General features: G+C 37.6%; 1 protein-coding gene across 11 annotated transcripts in view; it reads right to left on the bottom strand.

Moving 5' to 3' along the window:
* PTPN22 (protein tyrosine phosphatase non-receptor type 22) overlaps nucleotides 1–18,346 on the bottom strand; it is a 64,680-nt gene that overhangs the window by 11,947 nt on the left and 34,387 nt on the right. For 6 of the 11 annotated variants that reach the window (XM_023222795.3, XM_023222794.2, XM_023222791.1 and 3 more), the window contains 8 exons: nucleotides 14,188–14,264; nucleotides 13,234–14,051; nucleotides 10,570–10,653; nucleotides 9,963–10,093; nucleotides 8,787–8,814; nucleotides 5,643–5,723; nucleotides 5,281–5,396; nucleotides 1,215–1,245 (listed from right to left, as the gene is read on the bottom strand). In XM_023222795.3, the coding sequence (XP_023078563.1) occupies nucleotides 1,215–1,245; nucleotides 5,281–5,396; nucleotides 5,643–5,723; nucleotides 8,787–8,814; nucleotides 9,963–10,093; nucleotides 10,570–10,653; nucleotides 13,234–14,051; nucleotides 14,188–14,264 (1,366 nt within the window). The remainder of the gene's footprint in view (nucleotides 1–1,214; nucleotides 1,246–5,280; nucleotides 5,397–5,642; nucleotides 5,724–8,786; nucleotides 8,815–9,962; nucleotides 10,094–10,569; nucleotides 10,654–13,233; nucleotides 14,052–14,187; nucleotides 14,265–18,346) is intronic. The other 5 variants (XM_023222800.1, XM_023222796.1, XM_023222798.3 and 2 more) reach the window with 4 other exon arrangements.

The following is an 18,346-nucleotide window of genomic DNA, read 5'->3' as shown; positions in this document are numbered from 1 at the left end:
CCATACCTGGCTAATTTTTGTATTTTTTAGTAGAGACGGGGTTTCACTATGTTGGCCAGGCTGGTCTTGAACTCCTGACCTTGTGATCCACCTGCCTTGGCCTCCCAAAGTGCTAGGATTGCAGGTGTGAGCCACCATACTCGGCCATCACCATATTTTTTATATTTTCTATTTGTAAATAAGATTTCTAAGATAATTTTCCACAGTTTCAGGACTCAATGGATTTTATTTTCTTTTTTTTTTTTTTTTTTATGGTTTGAGAGGGAGTCTCGCTCTGTCGTCCAGGCTGGAGTGCAGTGGCCGGATCTCAGCTCACTGCAAGCTCCGCCTCCCGGGTTCAGGCCATTCTCCTGCCTCAGCCTCCCGAGTAGCTGGGACTACAGGCGCCCGCCACCTCGCCCAGCTAGTTTTTTGTATTTTTTAGTAGAGACGGGGTTTCACCGTGTTAGCCAGGATGGTCTTGATCTCCTGACCTCGTGATCCGCCCGTCTCGGCCTCCCAAAGTGCTGGGATTACAGGCTTGAGCCACCGCGCCCGGCCGGATTTTATTTTCATTACAATATAGCAAAAATAGTAAGCAACAGACTTTTATTGCTAATAATACTTGGTAAAAATGGAAATGTGTCAATGTTTTGCTTATTTCATGAAGTCAACATATTTGTTTCACAATATGGTTTGCTGTGACTTTTCAAAGAAAATACATCCGAGGTTAGACTGCTGGAAATTTTAAGTAACCCAATTGTATGACAGCATCTCAGGATGGGTAGAAAGCACCAAACATTGGCCAGGTGCAGTGGCTTACACCTGTAATCCCAGCACTTTGGGAGGCCAAGGCAGGAGGATCACTTGAGCCCAGGAGTTCAAGACCAAGCTGGGCAATATGGTGAAACCCCGTCTCTACTATTAAAAATAAATTTAAAAATATATTTAAATTTTTTTAAAATGCCATTGTACTAATTATTATTCTTATGTATTAAACAGGAGACTTCTCATCACCTACTCTCTGCCCAATATTAGCATCGTGAAGCCTAGCAAAAACAAACAAACAAACAAAAGAAAAAAGAGGCCTATGGGTGATTGTTCTGATTCATAGGACCTTAGAGAGGCTCTGTTTAGGAATAATTTTGTTAATCTTTTCACAATATTGGTTGATTATATAAAGAAAAATTACAATATTGAGAAAATGATATTTTTAAACATAAGTACCAACTTACTCTTTTTCATGTTTCGCAAAATTTTCAAACTCTACAAAAATAAAGAAAAGGAAAATGTTAGTTTTTTTCCTGTGAAATTTGAAATACTTTAATCAAGTAGAAATATAGACTTAAGTGAAAAGAATTAATTTCCTTAAAAATAGCCATGAAAATGTACAAAGTTGTTTTTCCATCTTGCCATTTTTAATTCAGTGCACAACCTCTACTTGATTTTATCTTGCTATTTTTATCACCCATGCAAATATCACACTATGTGTTTTGAAATAGTATTATGAGAGGCTGAGCGCAGTGGCTCACACCTGTAATCCTGGTGCTTTGGGAGGCCAAGGAAGGAGGATTGTTTGAGCTCAGGAGTTCAGGACCATCTTAGGCAACATAGTGAGACCCCGTATCTCTACAAAAAGTAAAAAAAAAAAATTAGCCGAATGTGGTAGCAGCTACTGGGGAGGCTGAGGCAGGAGGTCCGCTTGATCCCAGGAGTTCAAGGTTACAGTGAGCTCTGATACCACCACTGCATTCCAGCCTGGGCGACAGAGTGAAAACATGTCTTTTATGAAAGATTAATAAATTTTTGTTGTTGTTTTTGAGATGGAGTCTTGCTCTGTCACCCAGGCTGGAGTGCAGTGGTGTGATCTCAGCTCACTTCAACCTCCGCCTCCCAGGTTCAAGCGATTCTCCTGCCTCAGCCTCCTGAGTAGCTGGGACTAACAGGCGCGTGCCACCACGCCTGGCTAATTTTTTGTATTTTTAGTAGAGACGGGGGTTCACCATATTGGCCAAGCTGGTCTCGTGATCCACCTGCCTTGACCTTCCAAAGTGCAGGGATTACAGGCGTGAGCCACCGCACCCAGCCAGTAAATTGTTTTTTTAAATTTTGCTATCAGAATATTGACAGGGAGCAGTGGGGTGCTGGCAAGGTGGCTCATGCCTGTAATTCTAGCACTTTGGGAGGCTCAGGTGGGAGGTTCCCTTGAGGCCAGGAAGTTCAAGACCAGACTGGGCAACATGGTGAGACCCCCATCTCTACCAAAAATTTTTAAAAGCCAGGCATGGTGGTGCAGACCTGTGTTCCCAGCCACTCGGAAGGCTGATGCAGGAGGATCACTTGAGCCCAGGAGGTCAAGGCTGCAGTCAGCCATATTTATGCTACTGTAGCGTGGGCAACAGAGCAAGACCCTGTCTAAAACAGAAAGAGAGAGAGAGAGAGAGGAAGGGAAGGGAAGGGAGAAGGGAAGGGAAGGGACTCAGAGGGGTAGAGGGGATGAAATTCCCACTTCTCTCCTTTATTAGGGCCGTTTCAGAACCCACAATGGCTTCTGAATATATCCATGATACACAGCCATTTCCATTCTAGCCAAGAATTTTTGCCAGTCATATTCTATATTCAATTTACTAAGGCCCCCTTCCATACTGTTAGCCATACTTCCTTCCCCCACTTTTATGGTGGAGTCTCTAATTTATCTCTTCAAGGAACCTACTGAAATTTCTTCTTTACTCCACATTTCTTCAGCATGTATGTTTTTAATCTGCTTCGTGGCATTTTATTCTTCTTGATAATTTTCATGTTTCTCAAAGGTGTTCTGTTCCAGCAGATTAACTATACTATTTTCAAGGGCAAATAGTTATCCTTTATGACTTTTCTGTTTTCCTAACACCTAACAGAAATGTGCTCTTCCTTGGAATAGATATTTAATAAATTCTTAATTTGTAACATTTTTAGTTATTTTTTAAAAAATAAATGATTTATTTACAAGTCAGGAAATCCTAGTAAAAATGCTGCCATCCTTGTCTTCAATCTACTCAGTTTCTAATGTTCCTCCTGTAGATAACCACTTAGTTTTTCATCCTCTGTAGTTAGTATCTTTCCAGAGTTACTTATGAATATATAAGTAAATACACATATGTATCATATTCCTCTTTTTAAGTAAAAGTTAATAACTTATATATAAATATATTGAGAAAGTCCTAATTCTTTTTTAGCTGCACAGTATTCCATTTGTATGGATATAACATGATTTATGATTTATTTAATCAGTTCCCCTAACAATTAACACTATTAATTATGTTGTTTCCAGTCATCTGCTCTTACAGATAATGCTGCAATGAATACTTGGTATACATGTTATTTCATGTATATGCAAGCATATTTGTAGGATACATTTCACTTCTAGTGAAATTGTTGAGTAAAGGATACATGCATTTGTAATTTTGATATTGCTAAATTGCCCTTCATAGAAGTTGTACCAGGCTGGGTACAGTGGCTCACACCTGTAATCCCAGCATTTTGGGAGGCCAAGGCAGGAGGATCACTTGAGTCCAGAAGTCAGCAACATAGGGAGACCCCATCTCTAATTTTTAAAAAAAAATTTTAAAAGGAAGTTGTACCACTTGACATTCTCACCAACAACATTGAGTGTGCTTATTTCCCCATAGTCTCCCTAACAGAGAATGTAATCAAACTTTTGGAATTTACCATTCTGATAGATGAAAAGCCATATGTCACTGTGGTTTTAATTTGTAATTTTTTCATTATGAATGAGATTGAACATATCAAATGTTTAAAGGGCATACCATGCTCATTTATTTTCTTCAAACCATCTGATCCCATATTTTTGCCCATTTTTATTTGGGGGTTATTTTCCATGAATTTCTAACAGTTCTTTGTATATTAGAGTAATAACCCCTTTGGCTGTGGTGCCAGTTGCAGATTTTTTTTCCTCCAATTTGTTCTTTGTCTTTAGATTTTTAAGGTGATTGTTTTGCCATGCATAAATTTTCTCTTTTATTTAGCTGAATTTATCTATCTCTTTTCTTATGGCCTCTGGATTTTGAGTCATAGTTATAAAGGTCATTCACATTCCCAGGTTATAAAAGACTCTTTCCAAATTTTTTTTAGGTCTTCTATGGATTGAGGTTTTTGGTTTTGTTTTTTTTAATATTTTCATCTTTTAGCCATTTAGAATTTATCCTGGTATAGATATAAGGAATAGACCCTGCTTTTTTTCAGGTGGTTATCTATTTGATCCAACAACAGCTATTAAACCATCCATCTTTATCCCCTGATTTTGAGATATCACCTTCATTATATACTAAATTTCTACATATATTTGGATATATTTCAGAACTTTGCCTTTTACTCTGCTGGTATATGTTTCTTTTTATACACTAATATCATGCCATTTTATTTTTACATTTATATTTTCGAGATGACATCTCACTCTGTCACCCAGGCAGTGGTGCAGTCTCTGCAGCCTCAACCTTCCAGGCTCAACCAATCCTCCCACCTCAGCCTCCTGAGTAGCTGGGACCACAGGCACATACCACCATGCCCAGCTAATTTTTTGTATTTTTGGTAGAGACGGGGTTTTGCCATGTTGCCCAGGCTGGTCTTGAATCCTGAGCTCAAGTGATCCGCTTGCCTTGGCCTCCCAAAGGCTGGGACTTACAATATTTGAATATCTGCTAAGGTGACTCGTTTATTGCTTTTCTTTTTATTTTTATTTTTAAAAATTATTTTAGAAAGACATTGATCTAAACTATTTTTATTTATTATTTATTTGCAGGTTTCTGACTATTCTTGCTTCCCCCTACTCCCATATGAACTTTGAAATCAGTTTATATAGTTCCAGAAATAAACAAGTTGGTAGTTTCATTGGGCATCTTTTACATTTATAAATCAACCTTAGAGAGAAGTGGATTCTTTTTTCTTCATTTATTTTTATTTTTATTTTTTAATTTTTATTTTAGGTTCACGGGTACGTGTGCCAGTTTGTTATATAGGTAAACTGTGTGTCACAAGGGTTTGCTGTACAGATAATTTTGTCACCCAGATAATAAGCATAGTACCTAATAGGTATTTTTTCTGGTCCTCTCCCTCTGAAAAATGAATCTTTAAGTTGTATTTTTTCTTCTTTTTGGTTTCCTTCTATTTTGATTGTTATAATATCAACAATTAGTTTTAGTAAAGATATTTAATCTAATTTTCCATCTCAATGCTGGGGGAGGGGGGAAACTTGCAGTAAGAGAAAGCGTCTGGCATGTTTCCCAAAACTCTTATCTTCTTTACCTTACTCCGTGTGAAACTTTTTCCAGGAGTCTTCAGTGTCTGTTTTGAAGATGTTGAATTTTCCATGGTGTCAGGACAGCTAGTAGAATGTGTTTCTATAGATTGGGCATGCATACCTTAAAAAAAAAAAAGGAGAAAAACATGTTTCATTGCATACCTTCTTAAGTCTTCATGTTACATATAGTAAATTGTTAGCTTGGCTTTTTTAGGCATTATTTTGACTATATATTATATTATGGGCTTTTAAAATGTTTTCTTTTGTGTAATCATTTTTGTACCTTTCCATTTAGGTCCTACTTTATTGTTAATCTTTTAACATTTTCATTTTTATGATTTTTTTGAGAGAAAGTACTACAACTTACAATCTTCATCGGCAAGAAAGAAGGACTCTAGAGTTCTTTCTGGGAGAGGAGGTGGGGGAGAAGAACGATCTTGATGTAATTCTGTGATAAGAACGTATACAACAAACCAGAGAAATCCATCAATTAGAAGTCATAAGTCAACACCCTTTTCTCTTTATATAATTTTTTAATCAGTCAATCTTAACCAAAAATCACCAAATAAAATATTATCTGAAAAATGACTGAAGCCTCAAGAACTTTGTTTTTCTGCCTCGTTAGCCAGTGAGCCTATGATTCATCAAAAATGTATAGCTCACTTCAGAAGTATTCTCCCAAAGACACTGAAACCACATATAATCAAGCTTCTAGATCTAACAACCATTTTGCATGAAATATTTGGGATAGAGGAACGTGTTAAATAAAACCATCATGATACAATTAGCCAAATCTAGAATGTTAAGCAGTCTTTTAAGAAAAATGACCCACTCTTTTCAACAAATAAATGGTATGAAAAGTACAGAAAGGAGAACTGTTATATATTTAAAAAGAAAATACAAAAAAAGAAGGGAGAACTTACAGATTTCAAAAGACAGATTTAAGAAGACAAACATGTAAACCAAATGCAATGTTTAGATTTTGTTTGAATCCATATTTGAATAAACCAACTGTAAAAAGACATTTTTGAGACAATTGAAAACTGAACAGTCTGGATATTAGTTACTATTAGGGAATTATTATTAATTTTATTGGTGTGATAATGCTATCATGGTAGGTTTTAAATGTGTTTGAAATTTTCCATGATGAAGATCTTCAATAATGGACATATTTTCCCATGATGTAAATTTCTAAAGATACAGATGGTATTCTACTGACATAAGCATCTCATTGTATGGTGCTGGTGTATTATCTTAATTCCTTTTGAAAATGAAAATGCAGTAAAGTACGAGAGGTTCACATGTCATCGGTCATTGGGTTTGTTTAGTCCTTACAATTTGTCTTATCAATAAATTGTCTTATTTCTTACATGCTGGGTAATACACACAAGTGTAGTACTTATTTCTAGCACCTAATAAAATAACTGGCATACAGTAGGCATTTAATACTTAATAACTATTCTGAAGTAGTTCATCATCTTCCAGTTTGCTGTTAGGGAATATTTTGAAAACTAAAGTTGTTTGTTAACAGTATTCTAGTAAATATTTCCCTAAATTTTCATTTCATCTTAATATTCCCCTGACAAAGAACCCATAATGCCTGTTACTTACCGCATTAAATCTAAATTCCTCTGCCTAACTTTGGGTGTATGTGGTAAAATACACATAAGATTTGCCATTAGTGACATTTAGCATATTCACAGTATTGTACAACCATCACCACTATTTAGTTCCAGAATATTTTTCATCACCCTAGAAGGAAACTCTGCACCCATAAAGCCGTCACTCCCTATTTTCCTCTTTCTCCCAGCCCCTGGCAATCACTGATTTCCTTCTGTCTTTATGGATGTCTATTCTGGGTATTTCATCTGACTGGCTTTTTAAAGTCCTTCAGAATCTTGCCTCACATCTTATTTACCCAAATTTATTTTCTATATTTCACAAACTAGAATATCTATTGCAATAAAAAATAACCTACTCACCATTTCTCCATACACATCATGCTCATTTCTACCTTTGAGTCATTGTTAGGCTGATCCCTGCTGCTGGAATTCCCTCCTTTTTTCTTTCTGTCTATACAAATTATTTAAAGTTCTTTCTTCCACTCAGCAAAGCCTTTCCTAACCACTCCAGTAATGCCATCCTGTTTTTCCAGACTGCTGGTGATTACAGTGGGTACCACACAGATTATCACTTAGTGGTTCCATATGAGTATTAATTTTATCTACTGAATTTGAATATAAGCATTAAGTAGTACTCTTATACATCGTGCCTATTCTAACACCATGTAAGGTACACAGAATTTGCTTAGTAAAATGCTCATTTAATGATTAATAAAAATTATAATTGATAATATTTAATGAGGACTTATTTGACAAGTACTGGGCTAAAAGCTTTATGACATTATCGTATTTAATCCTCATAAAAAGTATCTAAGGGATTCTATTATTCTCCTTTTATAAATGAGAAAAATAGATGGAGAAAGTATGTAATTTAACCAACTTTATGCATGTTGATAATTCTTCGTAGACTGGGGATTTGACTTAAAGCCTATCTGACTTTAAAGCCTATGTTTTTGTTGTCATGTTTTGTTTTGTTTTGTTTTGTTTTTGAGATGGAGTCTCGCTCTGTCACCCAGGCTGGAGTGCAGTGGCATGATCTCGGCTCAGTGCAACCTCCGCCTCCCAGGTTCAAGCAATTCTCCTGCCTCAGCCTCCCGAGTAGCTGGGAATACAGGCGTGTGCCACCACGCCCAGCCAATTTTTGTATTTTTAGTAGAGATAGGGTTTCACCATGTTGGCCAGGATGGTCACAATCTCCTGACCACATGATCCGCCAGCCTCAGCCTCCCAAAGTGCTGGGATTACAGGCGTGAGCCACTGCTCCTGGCCTGTTGTCATGTTTTTTAGAGACAGCATCTTGCTCTGTCATACAGGCCAGGTGCAGTGGTGCCATTATAGCTCACTGCAGCCTCAAACTCCTGGCAAAGCCCATGTTTTTTAACCCTTATATTATCTGTATATGTATTTGAATAACATGACAATATGAATAAATATGTTAAGGGCAACTACCACCTGTGATAATGTAAACAGAGTACCTGGAAGTGCCCAATAAATGTTAGTTTTTGTTCTTCAATGCATAAAACCAGCAAAGCTCAGGAAAGTACTGGAAAGGCAACAGCAAATTAAAGAACTAAGTGGCCAAAAATAATTTTTTGAATCACAGTGTTAACAGTGGGAAAATCTATATAATGGAAAAGCTGCAAAGTTTTAAAAGATTCTCTCTGAAATAATTTTTAAGTGGTTATATATTAAGGAACAGAATTCTAAAATCCTGTCTTCACCTTGCTCTTAACAAAATTTCTAGTCCGGGAAAACCAGAAATAAATCAATAAATACTGGAAGCTATTATGGGAACCAAGTAACTTCCTGAGGTAAATTACTCTAAACTTAACGAACTATTCTTCCAATCTTGGGGCTAAATGTCATCTAAAGCCAAGAGAAATTTTTACCTGATTTAGGACTTCGGAGTTTTACACTCTAAAATAAAAACAGAAAGGAAAAGTGAAAGAAGAATATATATGCGAATTATACAAACTCAAAGCAAAAAATGGCATTTTTGAAATTATATTTAAGATAGCTGCAGAAATAATTATGAAATGTAGACCCTATTTTTCGTGATTTGTAAGTGTGCTGAATTAGGAAATGGCATCCTTCACTCTTACAATGATTTTTATATCCCATGGCAATTAGTCCTAAATTGATCCCCTTTTGACTTATTTCTGTTCCACCTAAAACATTTCCCTGAAAATTGAAGTTGAAGTTACTTCATAACACTGGAAAGAATTATTGTTCTTTCCTTTGGGAGTTGTTAAGATAAATATATGTGCCTATTATTAATGACAATAATAATTACTAGTACATTGGAATTATAATTTAAAAGGCAGAGAATATTTGCCTATCAGCATTGCAATTGTAGGTACTTTAAAATGTTTAATTATTTTTCCAGTGTCTCAAATCTTAAGATCATTGGTTCACAGAATATATAGAAATGCATGACATTTTTAGATGCACTTCTATTTTTCCTCCAGAAGCAGGACACGTCTACTTTCAAGAATTATTTTCTATTTAATCCACAACCCCCCCCACCATCTCTGACTTTACCATCAACCACACTATTCCAAAAGGTTTATCTTAGGTAATATGCACACCTGTCATTCTGTATAACATATTATCACAGCTAACATGATACAGCCTACCAGATGACTACAGTGAACAAGCTTCCTACTTAAGTATGAAACATTTATTTTTGCCTTAACTATCCTTCAAGAATCAGCTCAAATGTTTCCTCTTTCACTAAATCTTCCTTGATCACTTCCAACCTGGAGGCATCTCCCACACTTGAAATTCTTTATCTTTCATATGACATTGATCTTATTTGCTTTGTTATAATAAATATAAGCAAAAATAAAGATTTGTACACGTCCTATATCTCTACCACTAGACAAGAAGCTTCTTAAAGGCAAGAATTGTGTCTTACACATCTTTTTTATCCCAACATCCTCTAGCACATTGTTTTACATTTAGTATGTGCTTAGGATTTATTGAATGATGGGTGTTAAAAATACAAGGAGTAGAACTGTAGTCTATTGAATCTAGATGAGTAGAGTCATTAAAAAATTATTGACCTTGCTTGGTCTAAGTCTCATAGAGTCATCAAATTTCTTTGGTTCAGATGTTCCACCCCATTCCAGTGATGTTCCAATTTTTACCTTCACAGCTGAGGATAAGGATTTGGAAACATTTGGTGAGAATTCTCCTGGAAGAAAGTGAATATGTTTCAGTTCTTAGGGGTAGTATTCTTTTAGAAATCAAATGTTGTTCAGCAAATAGTACATAAAACATTGAAAGGACCTGAGAAGTAATCTAGTTAATTCACACTTCATTTTATTTTTTGAGACAGGGTCTTGCTCTGTCACCCAGACTGGAGTGCAGTGGCACAATCACGGCTTACTGCAGCCCCCAACTCCTGGGCTCAAGTGACCCTCTCGCCTCCACCATCCAAGTAGTTGGGACTACACATGCATGCTGCCATTGCTCTGCTAAATTAAAAAAAAAAATTTTTTTTTAGAGATGAGGTCTCACCATGTCGCACAGGCTAGTCTTGAACTCCTGGCCTCAATGAACTCCTCCAACTCAAGGCTCCCACATCAGCCTCCCAAAGTGCTGGAATTAAAGGCATGAGCCACCATGCCCGACCCACACTTTATTTTGTACTTACTAAACTGTACTCACCAGCTTCCTCAACCACAATAAATGATTCAGGTGTCCGTACAGGAAGTGGAGGGGGGATTTCATCATCTATCCTTGGAGCAGTTGCTATGCAAAATGTCAGAAATATTGTAACAATTGTTAATTAGAACAATCCAAAGGAAATTCTTATATTCTAATATTAAATATAAATTTACCATAATTTATATTTAAATTCCGTTGAAGCACCATTATCAGTAAAGTTGGCACTTGCTCATTCGAGGAAAAAGCAAAATGAATTATCTTAAGATACAAACCCAGGAGGTTTTTGCTTATTCTTTAACATTTATTGTTTGTTTTAAAAGCTCAAAAGTAGGGCTGGGTGTGGTGATTCAGGCCTGTAATCCCAGCACTTTGGAAGGTCAAGGCGGGCAGATCACAAGGTCAGGAGATGGAGACCATCCTGGCTAACACGGTGAAACCCCGTCTCTACTAAAAATACAAAATATTAGTCGGGCGTGGTGGTGGGCGCGATGGCAGGCGCCTGTAGTCCCAGCTACTTCGGAGGCTGAGGCAGGAGAATGGTGTGAACCTGGGAGGCGGAGCTTGCAGTGAGAGGAGATCGCACCACTGCCTTCCAGCCTAGGCGACAGCAGGAGACTCTGTCTCAAAAAATAATAATAAATAAATAAAAGCTCAAAAGTATTTTGATTGAGTCATGGTGTATCAGTTAACATAAAATATTACATTAATTTTGGAAGCTTTGAATTATCTTTCGCATAACTCCTTTTGTTTTATACAGACTATATAATAAAGCATTATAAAGTGCTTTGACATGTAAAAGCTTCAGTTATACATCAGGTAAAATCATAAAGATTTTAGTATCTCTTCATTCTACACAAAATCCAAAAATATAGGTATTTTTCCATTTTACAAAACGATAGTATAGGATAGTCTTCTGTATTTCTATGCAAACATTCCAGTTATAAAACATTTTAAATGCTATTATAAGAAACTGCCACCAGATGGCACTTGACGATATTGTTACAATCCGTTGAAAATAAGGGTTTGTTTTTTATTTATTTATTTTTTTTTGAGACGGAGTCTCGCTCTGTTTTTTAATGATGCAGATGCTTAGAGAAGTCTAAGGTATTTTGAGTATCTAAGAAAAGAAAATACATTTAAATGGTTAAAAATGTATAAAATAATCTAATCACAGAAGGAACTTCTTAGATCCAGATATTTTTGCAGCAAAGCTACAAATGATCTTACACAACTATTTATGAAGAAACTCTACAATAAATAATGTTATAGAGCAAAAGTTTTCTCCACCTCCTGTCTATGTAGAATGTGCTTTATAAATTATTTGATGATATACCTAAGGGAGTTAAACTTGTTCTTTGCTTTCCCTCATCATCTTCTACATCAAATTATTGTCATCATCTCTAACAGGATGCTCATTTCTATTTTCAAACTAATCAGTAAAACAGAACAATATGCATTATATGCAAAAATACAAAATTATAAAAGAGATAAAACATGAAAGTAAAGGTATACATAAGATAAAATTTTTACACAAAATATAAACATGTATTCTCATCTACTAAATTATTACAAAAGAGCAAGAAATCAGGTTCTCCCCTTCCAACTCCCGCAGGAAGAGAATTCAGTTTTTAGCAATATGTTCAACTCATTTTAGCCACATAATTGTGCAACAAAAATTCTGGGTGCTATTGATCGCATTTTTTTCTGCTCTTCTTTTGGAAGCTGCTTCTATATGTTGAGTAAATTCTGAAGCTAGGTGTGTTGACTTGCACCTGTAATCCCAGCACTTTGGGAGGCCAAGGTGGGAGGATTGCTTGAGGCCAGATTTTTGAGACTAGTCTGGGCAACATAGCAAGACCCCATTTAAAAAAAAAAAAATTTGCCGGGCATAGTGGCGTGTCCCTGTGGTCCCAGCTGCTTGGGAAGCTGAGGTGGGAGGATCAGTTGAGCCCAGGACATCAAGGCTGCAATGAGCAATGTTCACACCACCGCACTCCAGCATGAGCAATGTAGTGAGATTCTGTTTCAAAAAATATTTTTAAAAAACAGTATATTGTGGGCCATTGATATACATTTTTAGGAATGAGGCGTGCCTTCTTTAGAAGCACTCCTGCTGGTACAGATCCTGTACCAGATCTTGACCGCCTCCATTGCTGCCTGTTTCATGGAATATTATATGTTTGATGTTGCTATTTTCAACTTATTACAGCATTAAAACACTCATGGGATGTATTTATTTGAGGAGTAGCAGGAAGAAGAAAGAGAAGGAAGTAGGCCAGGTATAGTGGCTCATGCCTGCAATCTCAGCATGTTGGAGGCCAAGGCGGGGGGGTCACAAAGTCAAGAGATCGAGACAATCCTGGCCAACATGGTGAAAACCCATCTCTACTAAAAATACAAAAATTAGCTGGGCATGGTGGTGCGTGCCTGTAATCCCAGCTACTCGAGAGGCTGAGGCAGGAGAATTGCTTGAACCCGGGAGGCAGAGGTTGCAGTGAGCCAAGATCGCACCACTGCACTGCAGCCTGGTGACAGAGCGAGACTCTGTCTAAAAAAAAAAAGAAAGAGAAGAAGCAGAGAAGAGAGAAGATGAGAAGAAACCAAATATTCTATAGAAACAAAGTGAAACCTAAAATTCTATGCAAACTTTAAAAAATAACTTACCTAGTACAGCAGACTCTTGGTTCAATAGTGGGGAAATAATGGTTGGAGAATTCAGTGATAAAGAATCATGTGAATTGTAATAAGAGGAGAGGGATGTAGAGGATGTTGGCAACAAAGAAGAAGGAAAAACAGTTCCATCTTGCTTCTCAGGTAAATCAAGAGACATCTTAGAACCGGTACCACTTGGAGGCCATGATGAAAAATAAGGATCTTCCACTAAAGGTATGTAAGAACATACATCAAGAGCACTAGAGTCATGGTGCTTTACATTAGGGGCATTACATATTTGGTGTTTAGAGTCATATGGCAGTGAATAATTCAGTTCTGCTGAAGAAACATGCATTACTTTTTGAGACTTCATCTCTACAAAACAAGAATCATGTGGTTGAGATTCCAAATAAGAAAAGTTTTCCTTGCTGTCCACCTCCTTGGTTTCTCTCTGCTGTATCAATTCAAAAGGAGTTGATTTGGTCCGTGTTATTGGCACCTTTGAATCAAAATATCTTCCTGCTGCATTTACAGGTTTAGAATTAGAACATGCCTCAAACAAAAGAGAGCCCAAATCCAAACTTTGATGCTTCTGAAGAGGTTCCCCAACTATTGGAAATGCCTTTGTCTGCCGTTTCATGGTTTTATCAGCATTTTTGTCAAAACCGTAATTTAGCTCCAGAAAGTCAAAAGAAGTGCTTGATTTAGCAGGGTACAAAACTAGCTCTTCCTTTGCACTTATTTCAGAAGTCCTAAAGTCAAAGGAAGATGATTCTGTGTTTTCCATTTTTGTCCTCTGTTGGTTCATCATTTTTGCTGCTTTTATGGTACTAAAACAAAAAGAAAGCGTAATAATGACACCATACCCCAAATAGGCCTCTTCCTAGCATCACAATGATGTATAAGCATAAGATTCATCTCCCAGACACAATTAGTCAACATTTAGATATATAAAATTGTACTCACCTTTTTGGTAAGTTAGGAGAATAAGAGTCTGCTTGGAGAGTGTGATTTTGCTCAGGAATACAATACTTTGCTTGACTCTTTAAAAGAAATAAGTCAAAGGCTGGTTTTCAGTGAAGCAATGTCAATAAGATATTTTAATATTTAGAAGGCTGAGAAGTAATTTTTCAGGAAATACAAAGATTTAAAATAATTCATGAAAGGGTTAGATTAGCTTCCAAAATATTGAACTCAGCAAGAACTCGTTCATATGCTGAGATGGCCAGAATAAAGGATTAATAGTGTCATAGAAACTAGAAAGGATTTGTGTATATCATCTTTTCAAATGTGGGAGTTTTTAAAATGTTCTTTAGTGAGTAACTTTAGTCTCAAAAACACTCTGCCTTTAGAAATTTCAGCATCTCAGCCCTTTATAGGTACTCTGGATCTATTTCATCTTGTTCTACTCTTTTCTTCCTCACTGTGCTCTAAATATACTGTGTTTCTTGCCATTACTTTTGCATGCCAAACTTACTTCCAAGTCAAGGCTTTTACACTTAGTATTCCCCCTGATGAACATATTTTTGCTCCAAATTTTGCATGGCTGTCTCCTTCTAAGTAATTAGATCTCTGCTTAACTGTCATCTGCATAAGGAAACGTTCCCTGACCACCCAACCTAAAATCACACTTCTGCGCCTGTCCAGCCATGCTCAATCTTCTTCTTTTTTAAGAGACAGGGCCTTGCTATATTGCCCAGTCTGGCCTCAAACTCCTGGGCTCAAGGAGTCCTCCTACCTCAGCCTCCCAGGTAGCTGGGACTCTGCAGGTGTGTATCACAGTGCCTGGCTTCAATCATTTTTTTTTTTTTAATTAAGTTAGAGTCTTGTTCTGTTGTCCAGTCTGGAGTGCAGTGGCACAAACATGGCTCACTGCAGTCTCGACCTCCTGGGTTCAAGTGCTCCTCTCACCTCAGCCTCCCAATCCTCATTTTTTATAGCAATTATCATATTATGAAATGTGTTACTGTGGTTCATAGAATCTTAAAATACCATTGATTATAAAATATATCTTCATTTCAGAGATGTTAAAATCCATTTTGAACATCTCAATTGATGCAGAAAAAGCATTTGACAAAATTCATGTTAAAATCCCTGAAAATAGGAATGTGAGGAAATTTTCTCAACATGATAGAGGCCATATATGAAAACCTATAACTAACATATATTCAATGGTGAAAGACTTAAAGCTTTTCCCCTAAGATCAAAAACAAGACAAGAATGCCGACTTTTACCACTTTTATTCAACTTGGTACTAAAGTTCTAGCCAAAGTAATTTTTTAAAGTAATTTTGTTCTTAGGCAAGAAAAAAAAAGCATTCAAATTGGAAAAAAAAAAAAAAAGGCTGCACACGGTGGCTCATGCCTGTAATCCCATCACTTTGGGAGGCTGAGGCGGGTGGATCACTTGAAGTCAGGAGTTCGAAACCAGCCTGGCCAACATGGTGAAAGCCCGTCTCTACTAAAAATATAAAAATTAGCCGGGCATGGTGGTGCACACCTGTAATCCCAGCTATTTGGGAGGCTGAAACAGGAGACTTGCTTGAGCCCAGGAGGCGGAGGTTGAAGTGAGCCGAGATCACGCCACTGCATTCCAGTCTGGGCGAAAGAGTGAGACTCTGTTTCCAAAAAAAAAAGGAAAAAAAAAAGGAAAATTATCTCTATTCTCAGATGACATGCTTTTATATATGGGATTCCACAAAAAATCTGCTAGAGCTAATAAACAAATTCAACAAAGTTGCAGGATGTAAAATGAACACACAAAACGAGTTGCATTTTTATACATTAGCAATGAACAATCTGAAAAGAACATTAAGGAAACAGTTATATTTATAATGGCACCAAAAAGAATAAAATACTTAAGAATAGATTTAACCAAGGAGGCAAAAGACTTGTATACTGAAAACTACAAAGCTTTGCTGAAAGAAATTAAACAAGATATAAATAAATAGACATTCTCTGTTCAAGGAGTGGAAAACATATTATTGTTAAGACAACATTACTACTCAAACTGATCTACAGGTGCAATGCCATTCTTATCAAAAGCCCAATGGCATTTTTACATAATTTGTTTAAAAACCAGAATAAAATTCATGGAATTTCAAGGGACACTGAATAGTCAAAACAATCTTAAAAAAGAAGAGCAAAGTTGAATGACACACTACCTGATTTCAAAAATTGCTACAAAGTGACAGTAATCAAAACAGTGTTGTACTGACATAGTATAGACTAAAGACCAGTGAAATAGAAGAGCTTAGAAAAACACAATTACATATGGTGGGCAATTGATTTTTGACAAAAGTGCCAAGAAAATTCAGTGGAGAAGGGAGAGTGTTTTCAACAAATGATTCTGGGAAAAACTGAATATACACATGCAAAAGAATGAAGTTGAGGCTGGGTGCAGTGGCTCACGCCTGTAATCCCAGCACTTTGGGAGGCCGAGGCGGTGGATCACCTAAGGTCAGGAGTTCGAGACCAGCCTGATGAAAATGGAGGAAACCCCATCTCTACTAAAAATACAAAATTAGCCAGGCGTGGTGGTGCATGCCTGTAATCCCAGCTACTCAGGAGGCTGAGGCAGGAGAATCACTTGAACCCGGAAGGTGGAGGTTGCAGTGAGCCAAGATTGTGCCATTGCACTCCAGCCTGGGCAGCAAGAGTGAAACTCCATCAAAAAAAAAAAAAGAGAGAGAATGAAGTTGGACCCTTATGGCACATACAGAAATTAACTCAAAAATGGATCAAATACCTAAACATAAGAGGTAAAATGTAAAACTGTTATAAGAAAATGGGCAAGCTTCATGACATTGGATTTGGCAATTATTTCTCGGATAGGACACCAAAGTCACAAACAACAAAAGAATAATAGGAAAACTGGACTTCATTGAGATTTAAGACTTTGACACACCAAAGGACACAATCAACAGAGCAAAAAGGCAACCCTTTGACTGAATGGAAGGCGATATTTGCAAATCACATATCTGATAAGGGATCAATATCCAGAATATATAGAGAACTCCTGAAACTCAACAACATGTAAACAACTCAATTTTTTTTTTTTTCTGAGGGTGGGCGGGGACAAAGTCTTGCTCTGTCGCCCAGGCTGGAGTGCAGTGGTGCGATCTCGGCTCACTGCAACCTCTGCCTCCTGGGTTCCAGCAATTCTCCTGCCTCAGCCTCCCAAGTAACTGGGATTACAGGCACACACCACCATACTCAGCTAATTTTTGTCTTTGTAGGAGAGACGGGGTTTCCCCATGTTGGCCAGGCTGGTCTCGAACTCCTGACCCCAAGTGATCTGCCCACCTCGGCCTCCCAAAGTGCTGGGAGTATAGGCGTGAGCCACCACATACAGCCTCAATTTAAAAAATGAGCCAAATCTGGGCACCATGGCTCGTGCTTGTAGTCCCAACTACTGGGGAGTTTGACGTGGGAGGATTCCTTGAGGCCAGGAGTTTGAGACTAGCCTGGGCAACACAATGAGACTTGTCTCTAAAAAAAAAGTTAAAAAAAAAATTAGCTTCATGTGGTAGTGCATACCTATAGTTTCTGCTACTCAGGAGCTGAGGTGGGAGGATCACTTAAGGCCCAGGAGTTTGAGGCTTCAATGAGCCAGGATGGTGCCACTAGACTCCAGCCTGAATGTCAGAGCAAGACCCTGACTAAAAAAAAAGTAGCGGTGGGTAGGGGAAGACAAAGGACTTGAAGAGATATTTTTCTGAAGAGGATATACAAATGGCCAATAAGACCACAGAAAGATGTTTAATCATTAGGAAAATACAAATCAAAATCACAATGAGATACCACTTCACACCTAATTAGGATGGCTGCCATCAAAAAAACAAAATAGGCCAGGTATGGTGGCTCACGCCTGTAATCCCAGCACTTTGGGAGGCTGAGGCCGGCAGATCATGAGGTCAAGAGATCGAGACCATCCTGGACAACATGGTGAAACCCCATCTGTACTAAAATACAAAAATTAGCTGGGCATGGTGGCATGTGCCTATAATCCCAGCTACTCAGGAGGCTGAGGCAGGAGAATCGCTTGAACCCAGGAGGCAGAGGTTGCACTGAGCTGAGATTGCGCCACTGCACTCCAGCCTGGCAACAGAGCGAGACTCCGTCTC

Source organism: Piliocolobus tephrosceles, chromosome 1, assembly GCF_002776525.5.
Source record: "Piliocolobus tephrosceles isolate RC106 chromosome 1, ASM277652v3, whole genome shotgun sequence".
NCBI lineage: Eukaryota > Metazoa > Chordata > Mammalia > Primates > Cercopithecidae > Piliocolobus > Piliocolobus tephrosceles.
The sequence above is the reverse complement of the archived record's forward strand: the minus strand, read 5'-3'. Positions and strand labels throughout refer to the sequence as shown.